The following is a 21191-nucleotide window of genomic DNA, read 5'->3' as shown; positions in this document are numbered from 1 at the left end:
TAGTGATAGAAAGCAGAGGGTGGTTATAAATGGTATAGTCTCTAACTGGGTCGCTGTGACCAGTGGGGTACCGCAGGGGTCGGTATTGGGACCTGTTCTCTTCAACATATTCATTAATTACCTGGTAGAAGGTTTACACAGTAAAATATCGATATTTGCAGATGATACAAAACTATGTAAAGCAGTTAATACAAGAGAAGATAGTATTCTGCTACAGATGGATCTGGATAAGTTGGAAACTTGGGCTGAAAGGTGGCAGATGAGGTTTAACAATGATAAATGTAAGGTTATACACATGGGAAGAAGGAATCAATATCACCATTACACACTGAATGGGAAACCACTGGGTAAATCTGACAGGGAGAAGGACTTGGGGATCCTAGTTAATGATAAACTTACCTGGAGCAGCCAGTGCCAGGCAGCAGCTGCCAAGGCAAACAGGATCATGGGGTGCATTAAAAGAGGTCTGGATACACATGATGAGAGCATTATACTGCCTCTGTACAAATCCCTAGTTAGACCGCACATGGAGTACTGTGTCCAGTTTTGGGCACCGGTGTTCAGGAAGGATATAATGGAACTAGAGAGAGTACAAAGGAGGGCAACAAAATTAATAAAGGGGATGGGAGAACTACAATACCCAGATAGATTAGCGAAATTAGGATTATTTAGTCTAGAAAAAAGACGACTGAGGGGCGATCTAATAACCATGTATAAGTATATAAGGGGACAATACAAATATCTCGCTGAGGATCTGTTTATACCAAGGAAGGTGACGGGCACAAGGGGGCATTCTTTGCGTCTGGAGGAGAGAAGGTTTTTCCACCAACATAGAAGAGGATTCTTTACTGTTAGGGCAGTGAGAATCTGGAATTGCTTGCCTGAGGAGGTGGTGATGGCGAACTCAGTCGAGGGGTTCAAGAGAGGCCTGGATGTCTTCCTGGAGCAGAACAATATTGTATCATACAATTAGGTTCTGTAGAAGGACGTAGATCTGGGGATTTATTATGATGGAATATAGGCTGAACTGGATGGACAAATGTCTTTTTTCGGCCTATGTTACTATTTCTCAGAACAAATTCTTAGACTGCACAAATGTTATTCAGTACATTTTTGTTGAAAACTTTTTTCCCCACTTACTGCACAGTGTATAATAAATTGCAAACACGCAAATGTTTTTTGTTCTTAATGGGAAGGTGCCATCAAAAAAAATTTTTTTTCAGAAATTGTAAAAATGTAAAGAATTAATGATTACATTTTCTTAAAAAATATTATCATTTGTTTATAATTTAGTAAAATATGAAAAATAATTTGAAAAGTTTTGGAATTTCCACTTTTAAACACTAGGGGGAGCAGCTGCTGAAATTTCAGAAAAACCTAGTGTACAAATAGCTCACATTACTGCACTGCAGTAATTATGGGCGGAGTCTGCTGACGTGTGTGATGTCTCCTCTCCCCCCCTTCTGGGTGTTTGCTAAGGGATTAGAGAGGATGATATTCAGGAACCCAGTGAGCAGCCATTTTGTTAGTGACTGCAGAGTATGGCTGCCGTCACACTAGCAGTATTTGGTCAGTATTTTACCTCAGTATTTGTAAGCCAAAACCAGGAGTGGAACAATTACAGGAAAAGTATAATAGAAAGAAACATATACACTTCTGCATTTATCACCCACTCCTGGTTTTGGTTTACAAATACGGAGGTAAAATACTGACCAAATACTGCTAGTGGATGGCAGCCTTAGGCTACTTTCACACTAGCGTTGGCTGTAAGTTGCAATGCGTCGTTCAGGAGAAAAAAAACACATCCTGCAAAGTTGTCTGCAGGATGCGTTTTTTCCCCATAGGTTAACATTACCGACGCATTGCGACGTATTGCCACACGTCGCAACTGTCGTGCGACGGTTGCGTCATGTTTTGGTGGACCGCCGCCACAAAAAAGTTACATGTAACGTTTGTTTGTGCGTCGAGTCCGCCATTTTCGACCACGCATGCACGGCCGAAACTCCGCCCCATCCTCCCCAGACCTTACAATGGGGCAGTGGAAGCGTCTTAAGACTGCTTCCGCTGCCCACGTCGGACATTTCTTTCACAGCATGCGTCGGTACGTCGGCCTGACGCACTGCAACGGGCTCGTACCGACGCTAGTGTGAAAGCAGCCTTATACTGACAAGTAGACAGTCACCGAGGATGGCAGGCAGCAAGGATTCTGGAAGATATGTGGAGGGAGCAGGGTGACAGCAGCACAGAGTATTTCAGGAGAGCAGTGTGCTGGTCTATAGGGGCCCCCTGTTTGGTGTGCGGAGCAGCCAGGGATTGTACATAGAGTGCTGTCTTTTATACACATGGATGGACTGTCTGCTCCACAGAAATCCAGGAAACATTTCTGCTGATTGATGGCCTGTTCTGAGCCAGACATTGCATGCGGACCCCATTCCCCTCCTCAGATCCTGTCCTGGCGATGTATGAAAGCGAGGCGACAGGCGCAGTACAGGGTTACAATGGGAAGCAGGGGTGAAATGTAGCCATATAGTAACGATAAAAATGAGACCCCTCTCTTCAGCTGCCTCACCAGCCCTCCCCTGACTGCACCTAACGTAGGTCCTGCTGCCCCCTCTATGTCCTGCTGCCCCCTCTATGACCCCAGACCCGTGTGCAGGTGATCAGCCAGAACCACCCTAGAATGGGTCCCCTTTCTGAAGATTATACCACCATATAGATCACACATAATACCTCCATATAGATCACACATACCACCACATAGATCACACATAATACCGCCAGTGTTCTCACATACCACCATATGCTTCTCACATAATACCGCCATATAGATCACCCATAATGCCGCCACATAGATCTCACATGTATTGTAAATAAAGACTCGGCCAGAATAAAGTCCTTTACTAATCTTTTTTAAACCATACCGAACGCATAATCCTCGACTCCCTCATCTCCCACAACAAAAATAATAAACCACAATGGGGAAAGACACGCAGGGGGGAGAGGAGTGCATAGGAGAGGATTAGATACTGACTGCTGAGCCGTGTATCTAATCCTGTCCTGTGTGATACTGTGCTGAGTCGTGTATCTAATCCTATCTTGTGTGATACTGTACACAGGACAGGATTAGCTACACAGGACAGAGGTAGTAGTGGTAGATGGTATATAGAGGCAGGCAGCATTGGTAGATGGTATATAGAGGCAGGCAGCAGTGGTAAGTGGTATACAAAGGCAGATAGCGGTGGTATACAGAGGCAGGTAGCGGTGGTATACAGAGGCAGGTAGCGGTGGTATACAGAGGCAGGTAGCGGTGGTATATGGGGGCTGGTAGCAGTGGTAGATGGTATATTGGGGCTGGTAGCAGTGGTAGATGGTATATAGGGGCAGGTAGCAGTGGTATATAGGGGAAGGTAGCAGTGGTAGGTGGTATATAGGGGCAGGTAGCAGTGGTAGGTGGTATATAGGGGCTGGTAGCAGTTGTAGGTGGTATATAGGGGCTGGTAGCAGTGGTAGGTGGTATATAGAGGCAGTGGTAGGTGGTATATAGGGGCAGGTAGCAGTGGTATTTAGGGGCAGGTAGCAGTGGTAGGTGGTATATAGGGGCAGGTAGCAGTGGTATGTAGGGGCAGGTAGCAGTGGTAGGTGGTATATAGGGGCTGGCAGCACTGGTAGGTGGTATATAGGGGCTGGTAGCAGTGGTAGATGCATAAGAAAACAAAAACTCTGTACTTACCTTCAGTCCTCTCCCAGGAAGTGCTGAATCATGTTCAGGGCAGAGCAGTGATGATCTCCCTGCTCTGAACAGGTCGGCAGTGAGCAGTGATTGCAGCCTGTACTGTAATACTAAGTACAGGCTGCAATCACAGCTCCTGGCTGCAGATACTTACCCTGGACCCTCGCTTCCCAGCAACAGCTTCTCCCTGGCAGCTCCTGCCATCGCACACACTGAGCTGTGTGTGCGATGACAGAGGAAAATAAACAAAATGGCCGCGATCTCCTCTCACAGCTGTGACGTTGCAGCTCAGTGGGCGTGCCCAAGTCACAGCTGAGAGGCAGGAGAAGCAGCCTCAATGAAAGAGATGCGGTCGGAGTCCGACCGTTGGCTCCTATGCCCATGGCTGCCGTAAGTGAGGTGTGCAAGTGTCGGGCCCAGACACTTACACCCACACTAATGAAAATGGCAGCCTCCAGTGGTAAAAGTAAAAATGAATAAATAAAAAAGTATGAAAGTAGTACATTTACTTTTGTATTAAAAATAATTGATTATATAATCAATAATTATTAATACAAAAACTAAAATCACGGCACCCTCCCTTTAAGTTGTATTCCAAAAAACATATTATCTTCTATCTAAATGGCTTGAATATTGTATCATAATAATGATTAAAAGCCTTATGTTACCATTTTACTACAGTAAATTTATCACTTAAAGGGAAGGTACCGCGTTTGTAGGTCATTAATAAATCACTGTAATGTAGCATAACATGCTGCTATAAGCAAGTTTGAAATGCATGTGAAACAGATTTCATGTGTTATATAAGTTTAAAGAATGCACTGGGGGCTGACATCTTGGTTTTGCAGCAGTAGCAGGGCACTATCAGTGTCAGATTACGGCACCCCATGGACATAGGGGATAATAGACCGGCGCTGACCCTATCTGTAACATTGCAGCAGCAATGAGCTGGGCACGCCTCTGTGGGCTGCACAATTCACTGCTGTAGGTGTGACTAGCTGCCATTTTATAATAGCCCCGTGCTCTCTATCGCAGGACAGAAGAAGCCCTCAATGCTCCAAGCAGGCACACATCCTCTGCTCCTCACACACTGCCCTGTGTGCTTCTCCTGCTGTGTCTCCCCCTCCCACACAGTCCCTGTGATCTCCTGTAAGCTGCACTCACAGCCTGCAGAGAGGGAGGTGACACCTGGAGAGAGAGCAGAATATATGAGGGTTAGGCACTGTTGCTACTGCTTCGTAATACACAAGAACACACCCTATGTTGCGGTCTATTACAACTACATTCAGCATGAAAACAGATGCACAAAACTCCCAGGTTTACATGTTACACACATATTAAAAATAAGTGGCCTATTGTAAAGATGGTACCTAATTACAGTATAATGAGAAAATCTCTTTCCTACCAAAGTCCAGGATTGGGCACATGCATTTTCATACAAGCATGCTTTCTACACATCACCTGTACATGAAAAGAGATTGCAATCCATTCTACCTGTCACCGGAGAAATTTTAGAAACTCCATCGTGGGTTTCACAGTATGCTGAAGGCACCGATGCTGCAGTCTGGATCACAGGAGGCAAATTTCTCTGTAGTATCTGAGCAAAACTAGGAACCTTAGAATTCTGATTCCAACAATTGTTTCCCGACATATTATCTGTAACAAAAAATGGTAAAACTATTATAAGCCACCATTTATATTTCCTTTTAAATAAACTTGTTAAAGCCAATGAACAGGCCCATCTCATTTTATACAACAAATGCTTAAAAAGAGTACCTTTCACAAGTTATAGCCTGTTAAACTGGCCACTTCATGGACTACTGGCTGCAAAGCGGAATTAAACATATTTTTTTATTTTCTCATCTCCGTTGTGGAGATATTATCATGTAATGTGTAGATTATGTTAGAACAGCGTCAGCACAAGTCCCTTTTCTACTCACAGCAGAGACGCTCCCTGGGCATGTAAGGGTACTTTCACACTAGCGTTTTTTGTAAATCCGTCACAATGCGTCGTTTTGCAGAAAAAACGCATCCTGCAAAAGTGCTTGCAGGATGCGTTTTTTCTCCATAGACTTCTATTGGCGACGCATTTGCACACTTCGCATCCATCTTGCGACGGATGCGTCGTGCTTTGGCGGACAGTCGGGGAAAAAAACCCTATATGTAACGTTTTTTTCTCCCGACGGACCGCTTTTTCCGACCGCGCATGCGCGGCCGGAACTCCGCCCCCACCTCCCCGCACCTTACAATGGGGCAGCGGATGCGCCGGAAAAATGCATCCGCTGCACCCATTGTGCAAAGCGTTAAACGCTAGCGTCGGAATCTCTCCCCGACGCATTGCGACGGGGAGATTCCGACGCTAGTGTGAAAGAAGCCTAACACATTTGATATTTAAGGCACCCTCCCCTACTGGGAGATGCCTTAACAACTTTAGTAATCAGTGCGTTTCATGCTACCTAGTTATAAGGGTTCCTTGTTCCGGTGTTCCCTGAACTTGATCCTGTCCTGTCTGCACCTAATCTTGCCTGACCTGTCAGAAGAACATGACTTCTAGTGTGAGATGTAATGATGGACAGCTCTGATCTCTACAACTACAGTATATAGCAAAGCTGAGTAATTACAAATACATCCAGATATTCACTCATGGCACTCCGTGTGGGAGGATTGTGAATAAAGCAGAACTGAGCGGTATTATAAAGTTGTCTGCAGCTATCCTTTACCAGTTCGGCCCCAACCTCATAGAGATAGGGCCAAAGCAGAGACCTGGAAGTTTTCGTAATCACACTCAGCTCTCGCCTATACTACATAGTAGATGCAAAGATAAGGGATCAGAACAGGACATTCTTGTTTTACCTTACATGACACCTTCTGCTTATTATCTGGCAAAATCATGCTGGAGACCATGTACACAACCCAAGAGAATAATCTCTGGTAAACCTTTGTTGTGCTTATAAATTACTAGCTGAAGAGCCCGGCGTTGCCCGGGCATAGTAACTAACTGATGAGTTATAGCACCTCACTTCTCTCATTTTCCCTCTCACGCTCATTTGCCCCCTCACTCCTCATTTTCCCCCCTAACACCTGTCATTTTGGCCTCTCACCTGTCATTTTCCCCTCACTATATACCTGAATGTCCTCTCCTTCTGCATATAGTATATACCTGTATGTCATCTCCTTCTGTATATAAAAAAGCACAAAAGTCCACACAACAAAATGACTAAAGGGTCCAAGTAATATATAGAAAATTACAATTTATTAGTTAAAAACAACCAAAAAAAAGGTCAGACAACAACGTGTAAGAGGAAAATATGCAAAAGATTGAACATACATTGTGGAATATTGTAAATGTCAGAACACACCGGGACATTGGAAATAAATGAGGCAGAAAAACTGTAACCTAATGTAAGGGCAAGAGCACAATTTAACCATATAAACCCGAACAAGCAAAAGGGTTAATAACAATTACAGCCCTTCAGTGCCGCAGTGAGTAACCACAGCACCATGCTTAGTATAAGGCAACCGCCTCAAAATAATATCATAACCATAATTACTAGAATATAGGCGATACCCGGCACCAGCATACCAATGAACCGGTCCGTCCGCCCCAACGCGCATTTCGGACCTCATTTATTTCCAATGTCCCGGTGTGTTCTGACATTTACAATATTCCACAATGTATGTTCAATCTTTTGCATATTTTCCTCTGACAAGTTGTTGTCTGACCCTTGTTTTGGTCGTTTTTAACTAATAAATTATAATTTTCTATATATTACTTGGACCCTTTAGACATTTTGTTGTGTGGACTTATGTGTATTTGTATTAATGATAGGGGCTGATAGTCCGTATTGCATACAGGGACCTTATAATTGTTTATTGGGTTCTGCTGTGTTACTATGTGGCTCTGTTCGTTAGGGATTGTGTATCCTTATATAGTATATACCTGCGTGTCATCTCCTCCTGTATATAGTATATACCTGCGTTTCATCTCCTCCTGTATATAGTATATACCTGCGTGTCATCTCCTCCTGTATATAGTATATACCTGCGTGTCATCTCCTCCTGTATATAGTATATACCTGCGTGTCATCTCCTCCTGTATATAGTATATACCTGCGTGTCATCTCCTCCTGTATATAGTATATACCTGCGTGTCATCTCCTCCTGTATATAGTATATACCTGCGTGTCATCTCCTCCTGTATATAGTATATACCTGCGTGTCATCTCCTCCTGTATATAGTATATACCTGCGTGTCATCTCCTCCTGTATATAGTATATACCTGCGTGTCATCTCCTCCTGTATATAGTATATACCTGCGTGTCATCTCCTCCTGTATATAGTATATACCTGCGTGTCATCTCCTCCTGTATATAGTATATACCTGCTTGTCATCTCCTCCTGTATATAGTATATACCTGCATGTCATCTCCTCCTGTATATCTATATATATAATTGCCTAAGGGTTTTTCCGTCTGTCTGTCCTGGAAATCCCGCGTCAGGCCTCGACCAATCAGCGATGGGCACAGCATGGCGACGATTATGTCATAAAGGTTGCCTCGACCAATCAGCGACGGGCAGTCTGCCGCAAATTCGCCTCGACCAATCAGCGACGGGCACAGTATCGACGTAGATGTCATAATGGTTGCCTCGACCAATCAGCGACGGGCACAGTCTGCCGCGAATTCTGGAATCATCATTGTCCATATACTACGGGGACATGCATATTCTAGAATACCCGATGCGTTAGAATCGGGCCACAATCTAGTAGTATATATCTGTGTGTCATCTCCTCCTGTATATACCATATACCTGTGTGTCACCTCCTCCTGTATATACCATATACCTGTGTGTCACCTCCTCCTGTATATACCATATACCTGTGTGTCACCTCCTCCTGTATATACCTGTATGTCCTCTCCTCCTGTATATAGTATATACCTGTGTCTCATCTCCTCCTGAATGTAGTATATATTTATGTCATCTCTTCCTGTATACAGTATATATCTGTGTCATCTCCTCCTGTATACAGTATATACCTGTGTCATCTCCGCCTGTATACAGTATATACCTGTGTCATCTCCTCCTGTATACAGAATATACCTGTGTCATCTTCTCCTGTATATATATACATATATACACACACATACTAGATTGTGGCCCGATTCTAACGCATCGGGTATTCTAGAATATGCATGTCCCCGTAGTATATGGACAATGATGATTCCAGAATTCGTGGCAGACTGTGCCCGTCGCTGATTGGTCGAGGCAACCTTTATGACATCATCGTCGCCATGGCAACCATTATGACATCTACGTCAATACTGTGCCCGTCGCCGAATCAGAAACGTAGGATTTCTACGTCCTTTATGACATCATCGTCGCTGTGCCCGTTGCTGATTGATTGGTCGAGGCCTGGCGGCCTCGACCAGAGACGCGGGATTTCTACGTCGATACTGTGCCCGTCGCTGATTGGTCGAGGCCGCCAGGCCTCGACCAATCAGAGACGCGGGATTTCCAGGGCAGACAGACAGAAAAACCCTTAGACAATTATAATATATATATATATATATATATATATATATATATATTATATATATATATATATATATATATTATATATATATATATATTATATATATATATATATATATATATATATATATATATATATATATATATATATATATGCGCAATTGTTGTCATGGTGACCTGGGGTCATAATGGCAAACCTTGGGTCACTAAGCCACAGAAAGCTTCTGAGACCATGCTCACAGGATGGCATCAATAACTTTCAGTATGTATTGTTAGAGCAGGATTTATATTTTATCTAACCTGAATTCATTTTAGTTTCTTTCTACATGTATTTCTATCCTTCCAAGATGGAGTTCCTGATCAGATAAGGGGGTTTAGGAATGCCTTTGTGTAAAAACATAAAAAGAGAAACAAAACCTAGGCCGGGTTCACATTAGCATTTCTGTGCGCAGCATATGATCTGCATATATCCGCATGCGTCCATATCTACATGGTGTATGCAGGCATCTGCTTTTGCATGTGTTTGCTTGCGGATGCATACTGTTATGATCTGGTTGTTTAGGAGCAACATGGAACGAGCTCTGAAGGACGTGGTAACTGTACTGACCGCAGTCCCTAAGCTCAACACAACACTAGAAGTAGCCGTGTAATTCTCCTAACTCTCCCTAGGCATCTCGTCACAGCCTAAGAGCTAACTACCCCTAAAGATAGAAGCAGGAAAGCTATCTTGCCTCAGAGAAAATCCCCAAAGGATAAATTAGCCCCCCACAAATAATGACTGAGTGGAGATGGAAAAGACATACACAGAATGAAACCAGGATGAGCACAGAAGGCCAGTCTAGCTAAATAGATAGGACAGGATGGAATACTGTGCGGTCAGTATAAAACTCTACAAAAAATCCACGCAGAGTTTACAAAAATCTCCACACCTGACTAAGGTGTGGAGGGTAAATCTGCTTCCCAGAGCTTCCAGCAAGACAGAATTAATTCATACTGATAAGCTGGACAAACATAGAAAGCACAGAACGGATAAGTCCACAATCTATGGACAGAAAAGAGCAAGCAAAAACTTAGCTTAGCTGAACTGGTCAGGATAACAGGGAACTCCAAAGAGATGTGAATCCAACCAGGAACCATTTACAAGTGGCACTGGCTGAAGGAAAGAGCCAGGCCTAAATAGCAGAGCAGAAGAGACGATAAGTGGAGGCAGCTGATGACAGCTAACTCCAAGAAGCAGCCATACCACTAGAAACCACAAGAGGGAGCCCAAGAGCAGAACTCACAGAAGTGCCACTTACAACCACCGGAGGGAGCCCAAGAGCGGAATTCACAACAGCATACACATGGGTCGTTTTGCATTTTTTGTCGCATCAAATATTGCGCAATCGTCCGTATGCAGTTGATTGCGTAAAAAAATATGCATTAGTCTATTGTAACGCATTGGTTCACAATGACACGCATGCGAATGCTTTCGATACGCATGCGTACTTTAGACTGCGCATATCCAGAAAATGATGTCACCGCCTCCACCATGCGCATAAACACAAACACATGCCAAAACGCATGCACACGCAGCGTTTTTATTTGCATCATGCACAAGATGATTTGCAGGCGTAAGCATGCGTTTGTGCATGCAGATGATACGCTGCGCACAGAAATGCTAATGTGAACTTAGCCTTAGAGGCTAGTACGACTCCTAGACCACAAGTAGGGTGTTAACTAAGGCCTCTTTCACATTTCCGTCGTTACGGGCCCGTCGCAATGCGTCGGGCTGATGTACCAACGTACGTTGTGAAGTTTTTGCACGAAGTGGGCAGCGGATGCAGTCCGGAGAGGAGGGGGCAGAGTTTTGGCCGCGCATGTGCGATCGAAAATGGCGGACGCGTCGCACAAAAAAAAAAATGTTACATTGAACTTTTTTTGTGATGACGGTCCGCCAATTACCGACGCATCCAGTGCACGACATATGGAACGTGTATCCATACGTCGCAATGCGTCGGTAATACAAGTCTATGTGCAAAAAACGTATGCTGCGGGCAACTTTGCAGGATGCGTTTTTTGCACAGAACGATGCATTGCAACGTCTTCAAAAAGACGGAAATGTGAAAGAGGCCTTAGCCAATTACAAGTATGCATACTAATGCCAGCACATATTAAGAGATAAGATGAACGAATTATATTGTTACTAGATGGTGGCCCAATTCTAACGCATCGGGTATTCTAGAATATGTATGTATGTACAGTTAGGTCCATATATATTTGGACAGAGACAACATTTTTCTAATTTTGGTTATAGACATTACCGCAATGAATTTTAAACAAAACAATTCAGATGCAGTTGAAGTTCAGACTTTCAGCTTTCATTTGAGGGTATCCACATTAAAATTGGATGAAGGGTTTAGGAGTTTAAGCTCCTTAACATGTGCCACCCTGTTTTTAAAGGGACCAAAACTAATTGGACAATTGACTCCAAGGCTATTTCATTGACAGGTGAGGGTAATCCCTTTGTTATGTCATTCTCAATTAAGCAGATAAAAGCCCTGGAGTTGATCTGAGGTGTGGTGCTTGCATTTGGAAGGTTTTGCTGTGAATTAAACATGCGGTCAAAGGAGCTCTCCATGCAGGTGAAACAAGCCATCCTTAACCCCTTTCTGACATTAGACGTACTATCCCGTCGAGGTGGGGTGGGCCGCTATGACCACCGACGGGATAGTATGTCATACGCGATCGGCCGCGCTCTCGGGGGGAGCGCGGCCGGGTGTCAGCTGCCTATCGCAGCTGACATCCGGCACTATGTGCCAGGAGCGGTCACGGACCGCCCCCGGCACATTAACCCCCGGCACACCGCGATCAAACATGATCGCGATGTGCCAGTGGCACAAGGAAGCATCGCGCAGGGAGGGGGCTCCCTGCGGGCTTCCCTGAGCCCCCCACAGCAACGCGATGTGATCGTGTTGCTGCGAGGGTCTCCCTACCTCCCTCCCTGTAGCAGGCCCGGATCCAAGATTGCCACGGCATCCGGGTCCTGCAGGGAGGGAGGTGGCTTCACAGAACCTGCTCAGAGCAGGCATTGTGAAGCCTGCAGTGCTCTGAGACAGATCGGTGATCTGACAGAGTGCTGTGCAAACTGTCAGATCACCAATCTGTGATGTCCCCCTTCCTGGGACAAAGTAAAAAAAAAAAAAAATTTCCAAATGTGTATTAAAAAAAAAATCCTAAATAATGAAAAAAATATATATATTATTCCCATAAATACATTTATCTAAATAATACTAAAAAAACAAAAAAACAATAAAAGTACACATATTTAGTATCGCCGCGTCCGTAACGGCCTGACCTATAAAACTGTCCCACTAGTTAACCCCTTCAGTAAACACCGTAAGAAAAAAAAAAAAACGAGGCAAAAAACAACGCTTTATCATACCGCCGAACAAAAAGTGGAATAACATGCGATCAAGAAGACAGATATAAATAACCATGGTACCACTGAAAACATCATCTTGTCCTTAAAAAACGAGCCGCCATATAGCATCATCAGCAAAAAAATAAAAAAGTTAGTCCTCAGAATAAAGCGATGCCAAAATAATTATTTTTTCTATAAAATAGTTTTTATCGTATAAAAGCGCCAAAACATAAAAAAATGATATAAATGAGGTGTCGCTGTAATCGTACTGACCCGAAGAATAAAACGGCTTTATCAATTTTACAAAACGCGGAACGGTATAAACGCCTCCCCCAAAAGAAATTCATAAATAGCTGGTTTTTGGTCATTCTGCCTCACAAAAATCGGAAAAAGCGATCAAAAATGTCACGTGCCCGAAAAGGTTACCAATAAAAACGTCAACTCGTCCCGCAAAAAACAAGACCTCACATGACTCTGTGGACCGAAATATGGAAAAATTATAGCTCTCAAAATGTGGTAACGCAAAAAAAAAAAAAATGTTTGCAATAAAAAGCGTCTTTCAGTGTGTGACGGCTGCAAATCATAAAAATCCGCTAAAAAACCCGCTATAAAAGTAAATCAAACCCCCCCCTTCATCACCCCCTTAGTTAGGGAAACACTAAAAAAATGTATTTCCATTTTCCCATTAGGGCTAGGGTTAAGGCTTCAGTTAGGGTTGGGGCTAAAGTTACGGTTTAGATTACATTTACAGTTGGGAATAGGGTTGGGATTAGGGGTGTGTCAGGGTTAGAGGTGTGGTTAGGGTTACTGTTGGGATTAGAGTTTCAGTTATAATTGGGATGCTGTAGATAAGCCCCCGATGTAACCTAAAAGATGAGAAAAAGAGGTTATATTATATTCACCTGGGCGGGTGGTCCAATCCGATGGGCGTCGCGGTTCTTCACACTGCAGCTCCAGAAGAGGACGTCATCTGATGAAGATGGGAGGCACCGGACAGGGACATCCATCGAAGTGGACCGCCCTTGAGTATAATATAACCTCTTTTTCTCATCTTTTAGGATACATCTGGGGCTTATCTACAGCATTACAGAATGCTGTAGATAAGCCACTGATGCTGGTGGGCTTACCTCACCCTCGATTTTGGGGGTGACAGGTTCCCTTTAATAGAGAAGAGCAGACTGCTTTGCTATCAGACATGAGGTCCACAATCAGAAAAGAGGTCCAGGCCTCGATTTCAGGGCTAATCCAGGTGCATGCCTCCGTGCCCGATTCCCAAATTGGTTCCCGTAAAAGACCGAGGGAAATAGAAGTGTTCTCTGAAGAGAATATGTGGGATAAATCCGACCAGGAAAAAGGGACCGACCCGCCAGAGGGAAGGAAAAGATATCTTTTTTTTTTTTCCTCTGAGTTCATAGACGAACTCCTCCATGCAGTAAGTAATACCATGCAGGTGGAGGAAACCCCCAAACCCTTCTCCGTACAGGGCGAGATGTTTGGAGGGTTACGGTCCCAGAGGAATAGAGTCTTCCCGGTCAACAGCCACATTTGCTCAATGATCATGGAGGAATAGGAGGATGCGGAAGAGACTGGTTATTGTCAGAGACTTCAAACTTCGCCTTCCCTTTGAGGCAGAGGACATAAAAGCCTGGGAAGACATACCCAAGATCGATTTTCCAGTAGCCAAGGTGGCGAAGAGGACCTCAATACTGTTCGATGACTCCTCCAACCTGAAAGAACCCATGGAAAAGGCAGACGGCCTCCTAAAGGGAACCTGGGAACCCTCGGCAGTCATAATTCGGGCTAACATAGCGGCAACCTCGGTGGCTCGATCTATGCATTTATGGGTCGACGTCTTGGAGGAACACCTGAGGTCCAAGACCCCCAGGGACACCATCCTGAAATCCCTTCCCCTCCTGAAGCTAGCAACCGGATTCTTGGCTGGCACATGAGCAGAATCTGTTAAGATTCGCAGCCAGGAATGGGTCTTTATCCAATGTCACGCAGAGAGATAATTGGCTAAAAACATGGTCAGGGGACACGCAGTCCAAAAACAAGCTGTGTTCCACTCCCTTCTCAAGTATTAAAGTATTTGGGCCTGTACTAGACGATATCCTAAAAAAGGCATCAGACAAAAACAAAGGGTTCCGCAAGGAGAAACCAAAGAAATGTCAGCCCCTTCGTAAGCCCAAACCAAGCCAGAGGTCAGGCTATAAAGGAAAGGGCAAAACGGGCAGATGGAGCTACCTCAAAGGAGGTAGGGGTAAGGACTCAATTTTTAGTTCAGGCTCAGGTAGAAAGTGATGGTGTGAGTGTGGGGGGACGGCTAGCCAATTACTGGGGGGCTGGCAGGAGATTTCAGGAAACGCAACTCCCCCCAGTGAGGTTCATCATAAACTCCCACCTTCAGTCAGCCATTTCCCCCATGTGGACAGATGTCCAGGATCTCCTAAAGATCGGGGCAGTAGTCCCGGTGCCCAGAAGGAAAAGTGCAAGGGCCATTACTCTAGTCTCTTCTTGGTAAAAAAAACCCTCAGGAGCAAGCCGCTTATAAATTTAAAACGCCTGAACCGCTGCATGAAATACAAACAGTTCAAGATGGTCCATCAGATCTACAATTCCCCTTATAGACAGGAATGCGGTGGTGTACCCTAAACTTAACACGTACCTTCACGTTCTCGCCTGTGCTTCATTTCAAGGATGCCTAAAGTTTGCTCTGACGGTCCAGGAGAAGAATTCGTCATTAGCAGTCCCATTGTCTTCCCTTTGGCCTAGCTTCAGCGCCCAGGGTATTCACCAAGCTAGTGGCGGAGTTAGTCGCCTACCTAAGGAAACTGGATATCATCATAGTTCCCTACCTAGACGACATCCAGATCATAGCCAGCTCCAAGGAACAACTCATGGAGCACTACAAGACCTCGATTACCACACTTCAGAGGCTGGGATGGGTCACAAATTGGGAGAAGTCGGATCTCTTTCCAGAATCCAGTAAGAGATTCCTAGGGTTTCTTCTAGACTCCCAACTAAGAACATCTTTCTTACCAGAAGAAAAGCAGATCGCTATGAAGGAAAAAAAAAAAATCCACCAATTTATGGGAAGCCGCTGCTCCATCAGAGAAGCTAGGACTGGTGATCTCTTGTATCCCCTCTAGGGCGCAGTTCTATCTGCCTGGGACAAGCGTAAATGGACACCGATACCCCTATCTCTCTTGGTGAGGGAATCTCTACGAAGGTGGACCACTATGGAAAACCTCCAGGTGGGAGTTCCCTGGATTCTTTCCCCTTGCACCGTGATCACCACTGACAAGTTAGCTGGGCTGGGGCGGCCATTTGGAAGGAAGATACTCCCATCGAGAGTGGAATCTAGAGATAGGATCCAGATCCTCGAACTTCAGGGAACTGTATGTAGTATGGAAGGCGCTAATAGAGGTTCAGTCGACTGTCAGGGGCAGACATGTAGAGATCCTGTCTGACAACACAACGATGGTGGCATTCTTTCGCCACCAAGGGGGGGGGGGGGGGGGGGGCGGCGGTCAAAACATCCTGCCCTGCAAGACCTAGTAAGGAAGATTTTCAAATGGGCGGAAAGGACGGTGGTATCAGTCTCTGCAGTACACCTGGAAGGATCCAGGAACCAGGTGGCAGACTTCTTGAGCAGGCAGAAGATATCCCCGTCGGAGTAGAAATTGTACGACGAAGTGTTCGGCATGCTGTGTCAACGCTGGGGGTTTCCACGAGTGGATCTATTCGCATCCAGAGAAAACCCCCTAGATGGTTCCGTAGGCGTTGATGCAATGTCCCAACAATGGGGAGAGAAGCTTTCCTACGTATTTCCCTTCTTCCTCTGGTTTTGAGAGTACTGAGGAAAGTACAGGAAGAAAGGACGAAGATCATCTTGGTGGTGCCCTTCTGGCCGAAGAGATGATTCCTCTGCTAAGATGACAGTAGAAGACCCCATCCTCCTCCCAAGAAAAGACCTCCTATACGAGGTCCCAGTTATCCACCACAATCTGGACATTCTTCAGCTATCAGCATGGATCCTGAGGATTGTCCAACGATGTGATATCTACCCTTCAAGCAAACAGGAAACCTGTAACCTCTGCTATATATAATAAGATTTAGAAGTACTTCTGCATTTACTGCGGGGAGTCATCGGTAGATACATCTCACCTGGACATTCCCACAATTCTTAATTTACTGCAGAGTTTTCAACAAGGGTCTTAGACCAAGTACTCGGAGGGTACAGATTTCAGCCCTTATCGTATTTTTCGACTCTCCCCTATCTACCGACCCCTGGATAGCTAGGTTCTCCAGAGGTACACAGAGACTGAGGCCTTGGAATCTAAACCTGTTGCTCAACGCGCTTTGCAAACATCCATATGAACCAGTAAATGATATGGACATTAGTAAGCTCATTTAAAAAGGCTTTCCTAGTAGCAATTACATTGGCCAAAATAGGAGAATTGCAGGTCCTATCTATAAGGGATACATTTACGGATATTTGAGGACTGACTGGTCTTGAGTCTCGACCCAGCGTTTCTCCCTAAAGTAGTATTAACCCCAAACATGAACCAGGAAGTCGGTCTCCTCTCCTTTTGCCAGCACCCTAGAAACCATCACTTTCATTGTCTAGATGTTAAGGAAACGGTTCTCCACTACTTAAGAGGCACTTAGGGACTGGAGAGAGCACACAAACTTATTCATGCAATTTGGGCAGGTTAAATAGAGGAAAGAGAGCGGCAAAATCCACAATAGCTAGGTGGATCAGATCCACAATTGGTATGGCCGACGAGGCTGAGGGAAGGTCTCCCCAGAAACTCTTAGTGTCCATTCAACTAGGGCCATTGCTACCTCATGGGCAGAAAAAGGTGGGGCACCAGTGGATCAGATACGTAGGGCCTCAACATAATCAAATCTGAATACCTGCTCGAGACATAAGCTAGATGTACTCTCGGCGCAAGTGGCCTTCGGTAGGACGGTTCTTCATGCACTGGTCCCACCCTAGGTCACTATACTTGGGAACTCTCCATGGTGCAGTCTGGATTGAGGACCTGGAAAGCGGTAATTATACCTACCGGAAATTGTGTTTCCAGGAATCCATCATTACAGCATGGCTAGTTCCCTCCCTTCTGAGGAATTCTATATTAATGTGATGAATGTTTGTATAAAGAATACATTTTTGTTGCATCGATCCTGGTGTGGTACTTAGAAAAGACACTGAGGAGTGGAGATGGGATGGTCCTTTTAACCTCTCATTGTTTCCTGGCCGAGTAAGGATAAGAAGGACGTCCTCCATGGTGCCATCAGGATTGATGACCTGGAAAGAATTATTAAATTTGTACTGCTAAAATGTTGTTTTAGCCCCAAATTTTTATAAGGGCTAAAAGGAAAAAAAATGGACTTCTCAGTTCGTTGTGCAATTTCTCCTGATTGCATCAATATGTAAATCGGGACGACTGTTGAGGCACAAAACTCAGAAGGAACACCATATTATAATGCAGATTTTACTACTATGGTTTACGGGTGCCATGACCAACTGAAAGAGCCCCTGAGGTGCCAGAACAGCAGAATCCACCCATAAAGGATCCCATTTTACAAATTACACCTCTCAAATTCATCCAAGGGCGGTTTCACAAATCCTGATATGGAAAACTTGACGTGGGGTCCAACCTATGTTATTAAACCAACCTGGCAAAACACAGGTGCAGGTTGCTATTCTCAGGCTGGTAAGGGGTCATGGATATGGCCCCCTCCCCCCCCCAGCCTAAACAGCTGATCGCAGCTGCCCAGAAACAGCACATCTCTTAGATGTGCCAAATCTGAATCTTTGCCCGGTTCTTCCCACTTGCCCTGGAGTGGTGGCAAGCGGGGTAATGAGGAGTTAATGTATCCTTGCTATTGTAAGGTGACATTATGCCCAGCTTAGTAATGGAGAGGTGCCAATAAGACACCTATCCATTACTAATCCTATAGTTGGTAAAGGGTTAAATAAACACCACACAGTAAGAATAAAGAATTTTAATGAAATTCTACACCACACAGTTTTGCCATCTTTATTATACTGGTAATCCAAGCGACGCTCTTGATCTCCTGTAAAAGTAAAAATAACAAACCAAAAATATAACATACCTGTCCGGCGCTCAGTCCCACGGTGTAATCCATATCTGGGGAATGTACAGTTTACAACCGGAGTGGTGCCAAGATGTGACCGCTCCAGCTGTAAACTACTGGGGAATGAGTAAGAAGCAGCGGGCACAGGTTCAGTAACTAGCAGTGACGTCACCGAGTCTGTGCTCGCTGCCAGCATGAACTCCTGCCACCTCAGGACCGTGGAAGAGTGCAAGTGATGAGGTCGCGGCAGTTCAAGCTGTCACAGTGACCTCATTTGAATGGGTCTAGGTGTGTCAAGTGTCTCCAGTACGTGAAAAAACTGTCACAAAACGTACCAAGACAGTGACGTGTGAAACTGGCCTAAGGGTGTAGTGATCATATTGACACCACCGGTGTGTCACAGAATATTATACCATTGGTCAGTGAAGAAAAATTAAATATTTTTTTTAATCACGAAAATTTTGTTTTAGCCCTAGGTTATACATTCTCACATGAAAAAAAAAATGGGTAAAAATGGCAACAAAACTCACCACAATTTCTGCTAAATGTGGAAATACCACATGTGGCTTTAAGCTGCTCCTTAGCCACGCAGCGAAACTCGAGAGGGACGGAGTGCACATTTTCCTAGAATAGCTGGTGGATTCCATATGCAGAGCCTCTAACTGCTAGAAGAGCAGAATAACACCCTCAAGCGACCTTATTTTGGGAATTATACCCCTCCTTCTGCAAAACATGTGGCCACTAAATGTGGTAAAGACACACTGGGCTCAGCAAGAAGTAGGCGATTTGGGAGCTCAGAATTTGTTGAATCTTTTGTTGGGAACATTTTAAATCACATTTATCCTGTGCGCTACACTGAGCTGAACCTCTGAACGCCGTGAAGCATATGTAACCCTGGCTATCCCCTTAAAGCTACAAGTCTACAGTCATTCTATGTGACTAGACTTCTGATTCCTCACATCACACATACTGCTCTGTCAGAATTGGCTATTTGCCTACTTTGCTGCCAGTTCTGATGCCCAGAACCCTTTTGGGTCAGGCTGGAGTGACTCGAGTTAGATATGGGGCAGCGCTATCGGTTTGTCTGCAGTGTGAGATCAAGGGCCCCAAAATATTTTAACCCTTTCAATAATGCCATTCGGTGTTCAATTTAATTACCATTTTTCTGCGAGTAGTATATTTTTGGCAGCTGCTTTTACATGTATTTGCATTAGGGCACCTGCTGAACTGTATTTTATTATTGTGTTTTATTTATTTTTGTTATACCTGTAAAAAAAAAAAAAATCAACGTTAGCATTGTACTCAGGTCATAGTGTAATTTTGCTGTAAAAAAAAAAAATATATATATATATATATATATATACACAAGTTCCAAGTGTCATATTCCGTGTATGCAGACAGGAAAATTTAAACTGTGACCAAAAATCCAGAATTTGTTTCTTCCAAATGGTGTCATGCAATCAATATTTCACAAGTCACTACATGGACACTCATCAGATGTAATGCTGTAGAGTCCCTCCTCTAACCCAGTCACCCTGAGCTTTTAGTGGTCCCACTAGGAGTGGGCTACATGGTGGCAAGTGTCTGCCCAGCCCTGTCAGATGCCTGGTCCTGCCACATAACATGTCATCAGCACATGCGGCAGGTCACAGGTGTGGTCAGGCTCATGCTTCATCAGTCTGCATCTGGATGATGGCGCCAGTGCCACAGGGGCTGCCCAATACACGCGCGTCCCTACAGACCCTCACCCTGGCGGTGCCATATTGTGCTCGGGCTCCCTACAGCCCAGCAGGTAACTCGTGCATGTACGAACACGTTTGGGGTCCCTGAGAGGACTGTGCGTTCCGTCACCCGACTACAAGCTGCCCCTCCATACAGAGGAACGAGTCCAGGAGCGTGTATCCCTTCGCTAAACCGACTCCTACGATTAGGCGGGAAAACCGGCAATGATAGTGCTTTTATTACTTCACCAAAGGCCCCGTACGTATACACCTGACCCACGCACACACTGTGACAATGACATACATTACCTCACAGTGCAGCCTCCACGCAGCTCCAGCCAAGCGCACCTCTCCTTCAGGACACCAACCACCTGAACTGAGCTCCCAGCCAATGGCGGAAAACCATACCCCGCACGTGATCTAGGCGGAGTATCCGTGACTGCCATGTGCGCAATAAAAGTAGTCCCTTGAGGGGAAGGATACGAACGAATGTGTTTCTGTTCTAGCCCTCTGTCCTCACCCCGGTGCAGCCGGAACTTTGCTTCTTCCACAAATATGTGTGCCCATGGCAAAGGGGCATTAGGCGGCCACATGGTGTACCATGCCATGGCTGGCAGGGAGAGAGAGTTGTCGTGATAAGCTATGTGCCCACACACACAAACAAAATTTGTGGCTAGCACACAATCTCGATGGTAA

At 44.9% G+C, this 21191-nt stretch overlaps 1 protein-coding gene across 1 annotated transcript in view; it reads right to left on the bottom strand.

Annotated features, from left to right (window-relative positions):
* The window catches only part of ADAD1 (adenosine deaminase domain containing 1), a 225461-nt gene extending 204549 nt beyond the window's left edge, over positions 1 to 20912 (bottom strand). The window contains exons 1-2 of the mRNA XM_069743906.1: positions 20805 to 20912; positions 5225 to 5386 (exon numbers count right to left, since the gene is read on the bottom strand). Coding sequence (XP_069600007.1) covers positions 5225 to 5381 — 157 coding nt within the window. The 5' untranslated portion in view covers positions 5382 to 5386; positions 20805 to 20912. The remainder of the gene's footprint in view (positions 1 to 5224; positions 5387 to 20804) is intronic.
* Between the last annotated feature and the right edge of the window lie 279 nt (positions 20913 to 21191).

Source organism: Ranitomeya imitator, chromosome 1, assembly GCF_032444005.1.
Source record: "Ranitomeya imitator isolate aRanImi1 chromosome 1, aRanImi1.pri, whole genome shotgun sequence".
Lineage (NCBI taxonomy): Eukaryota > Metazoa > Chordata > Amphibia > Anura > Dendrobatidae > Ranitomeya > Ranitomeya imitator.
The sequence above is the reverse complement of the archived record's forward strand: the minus strand, read 5'-3'. Positions and strand labels throughout refer to the sequence as shown.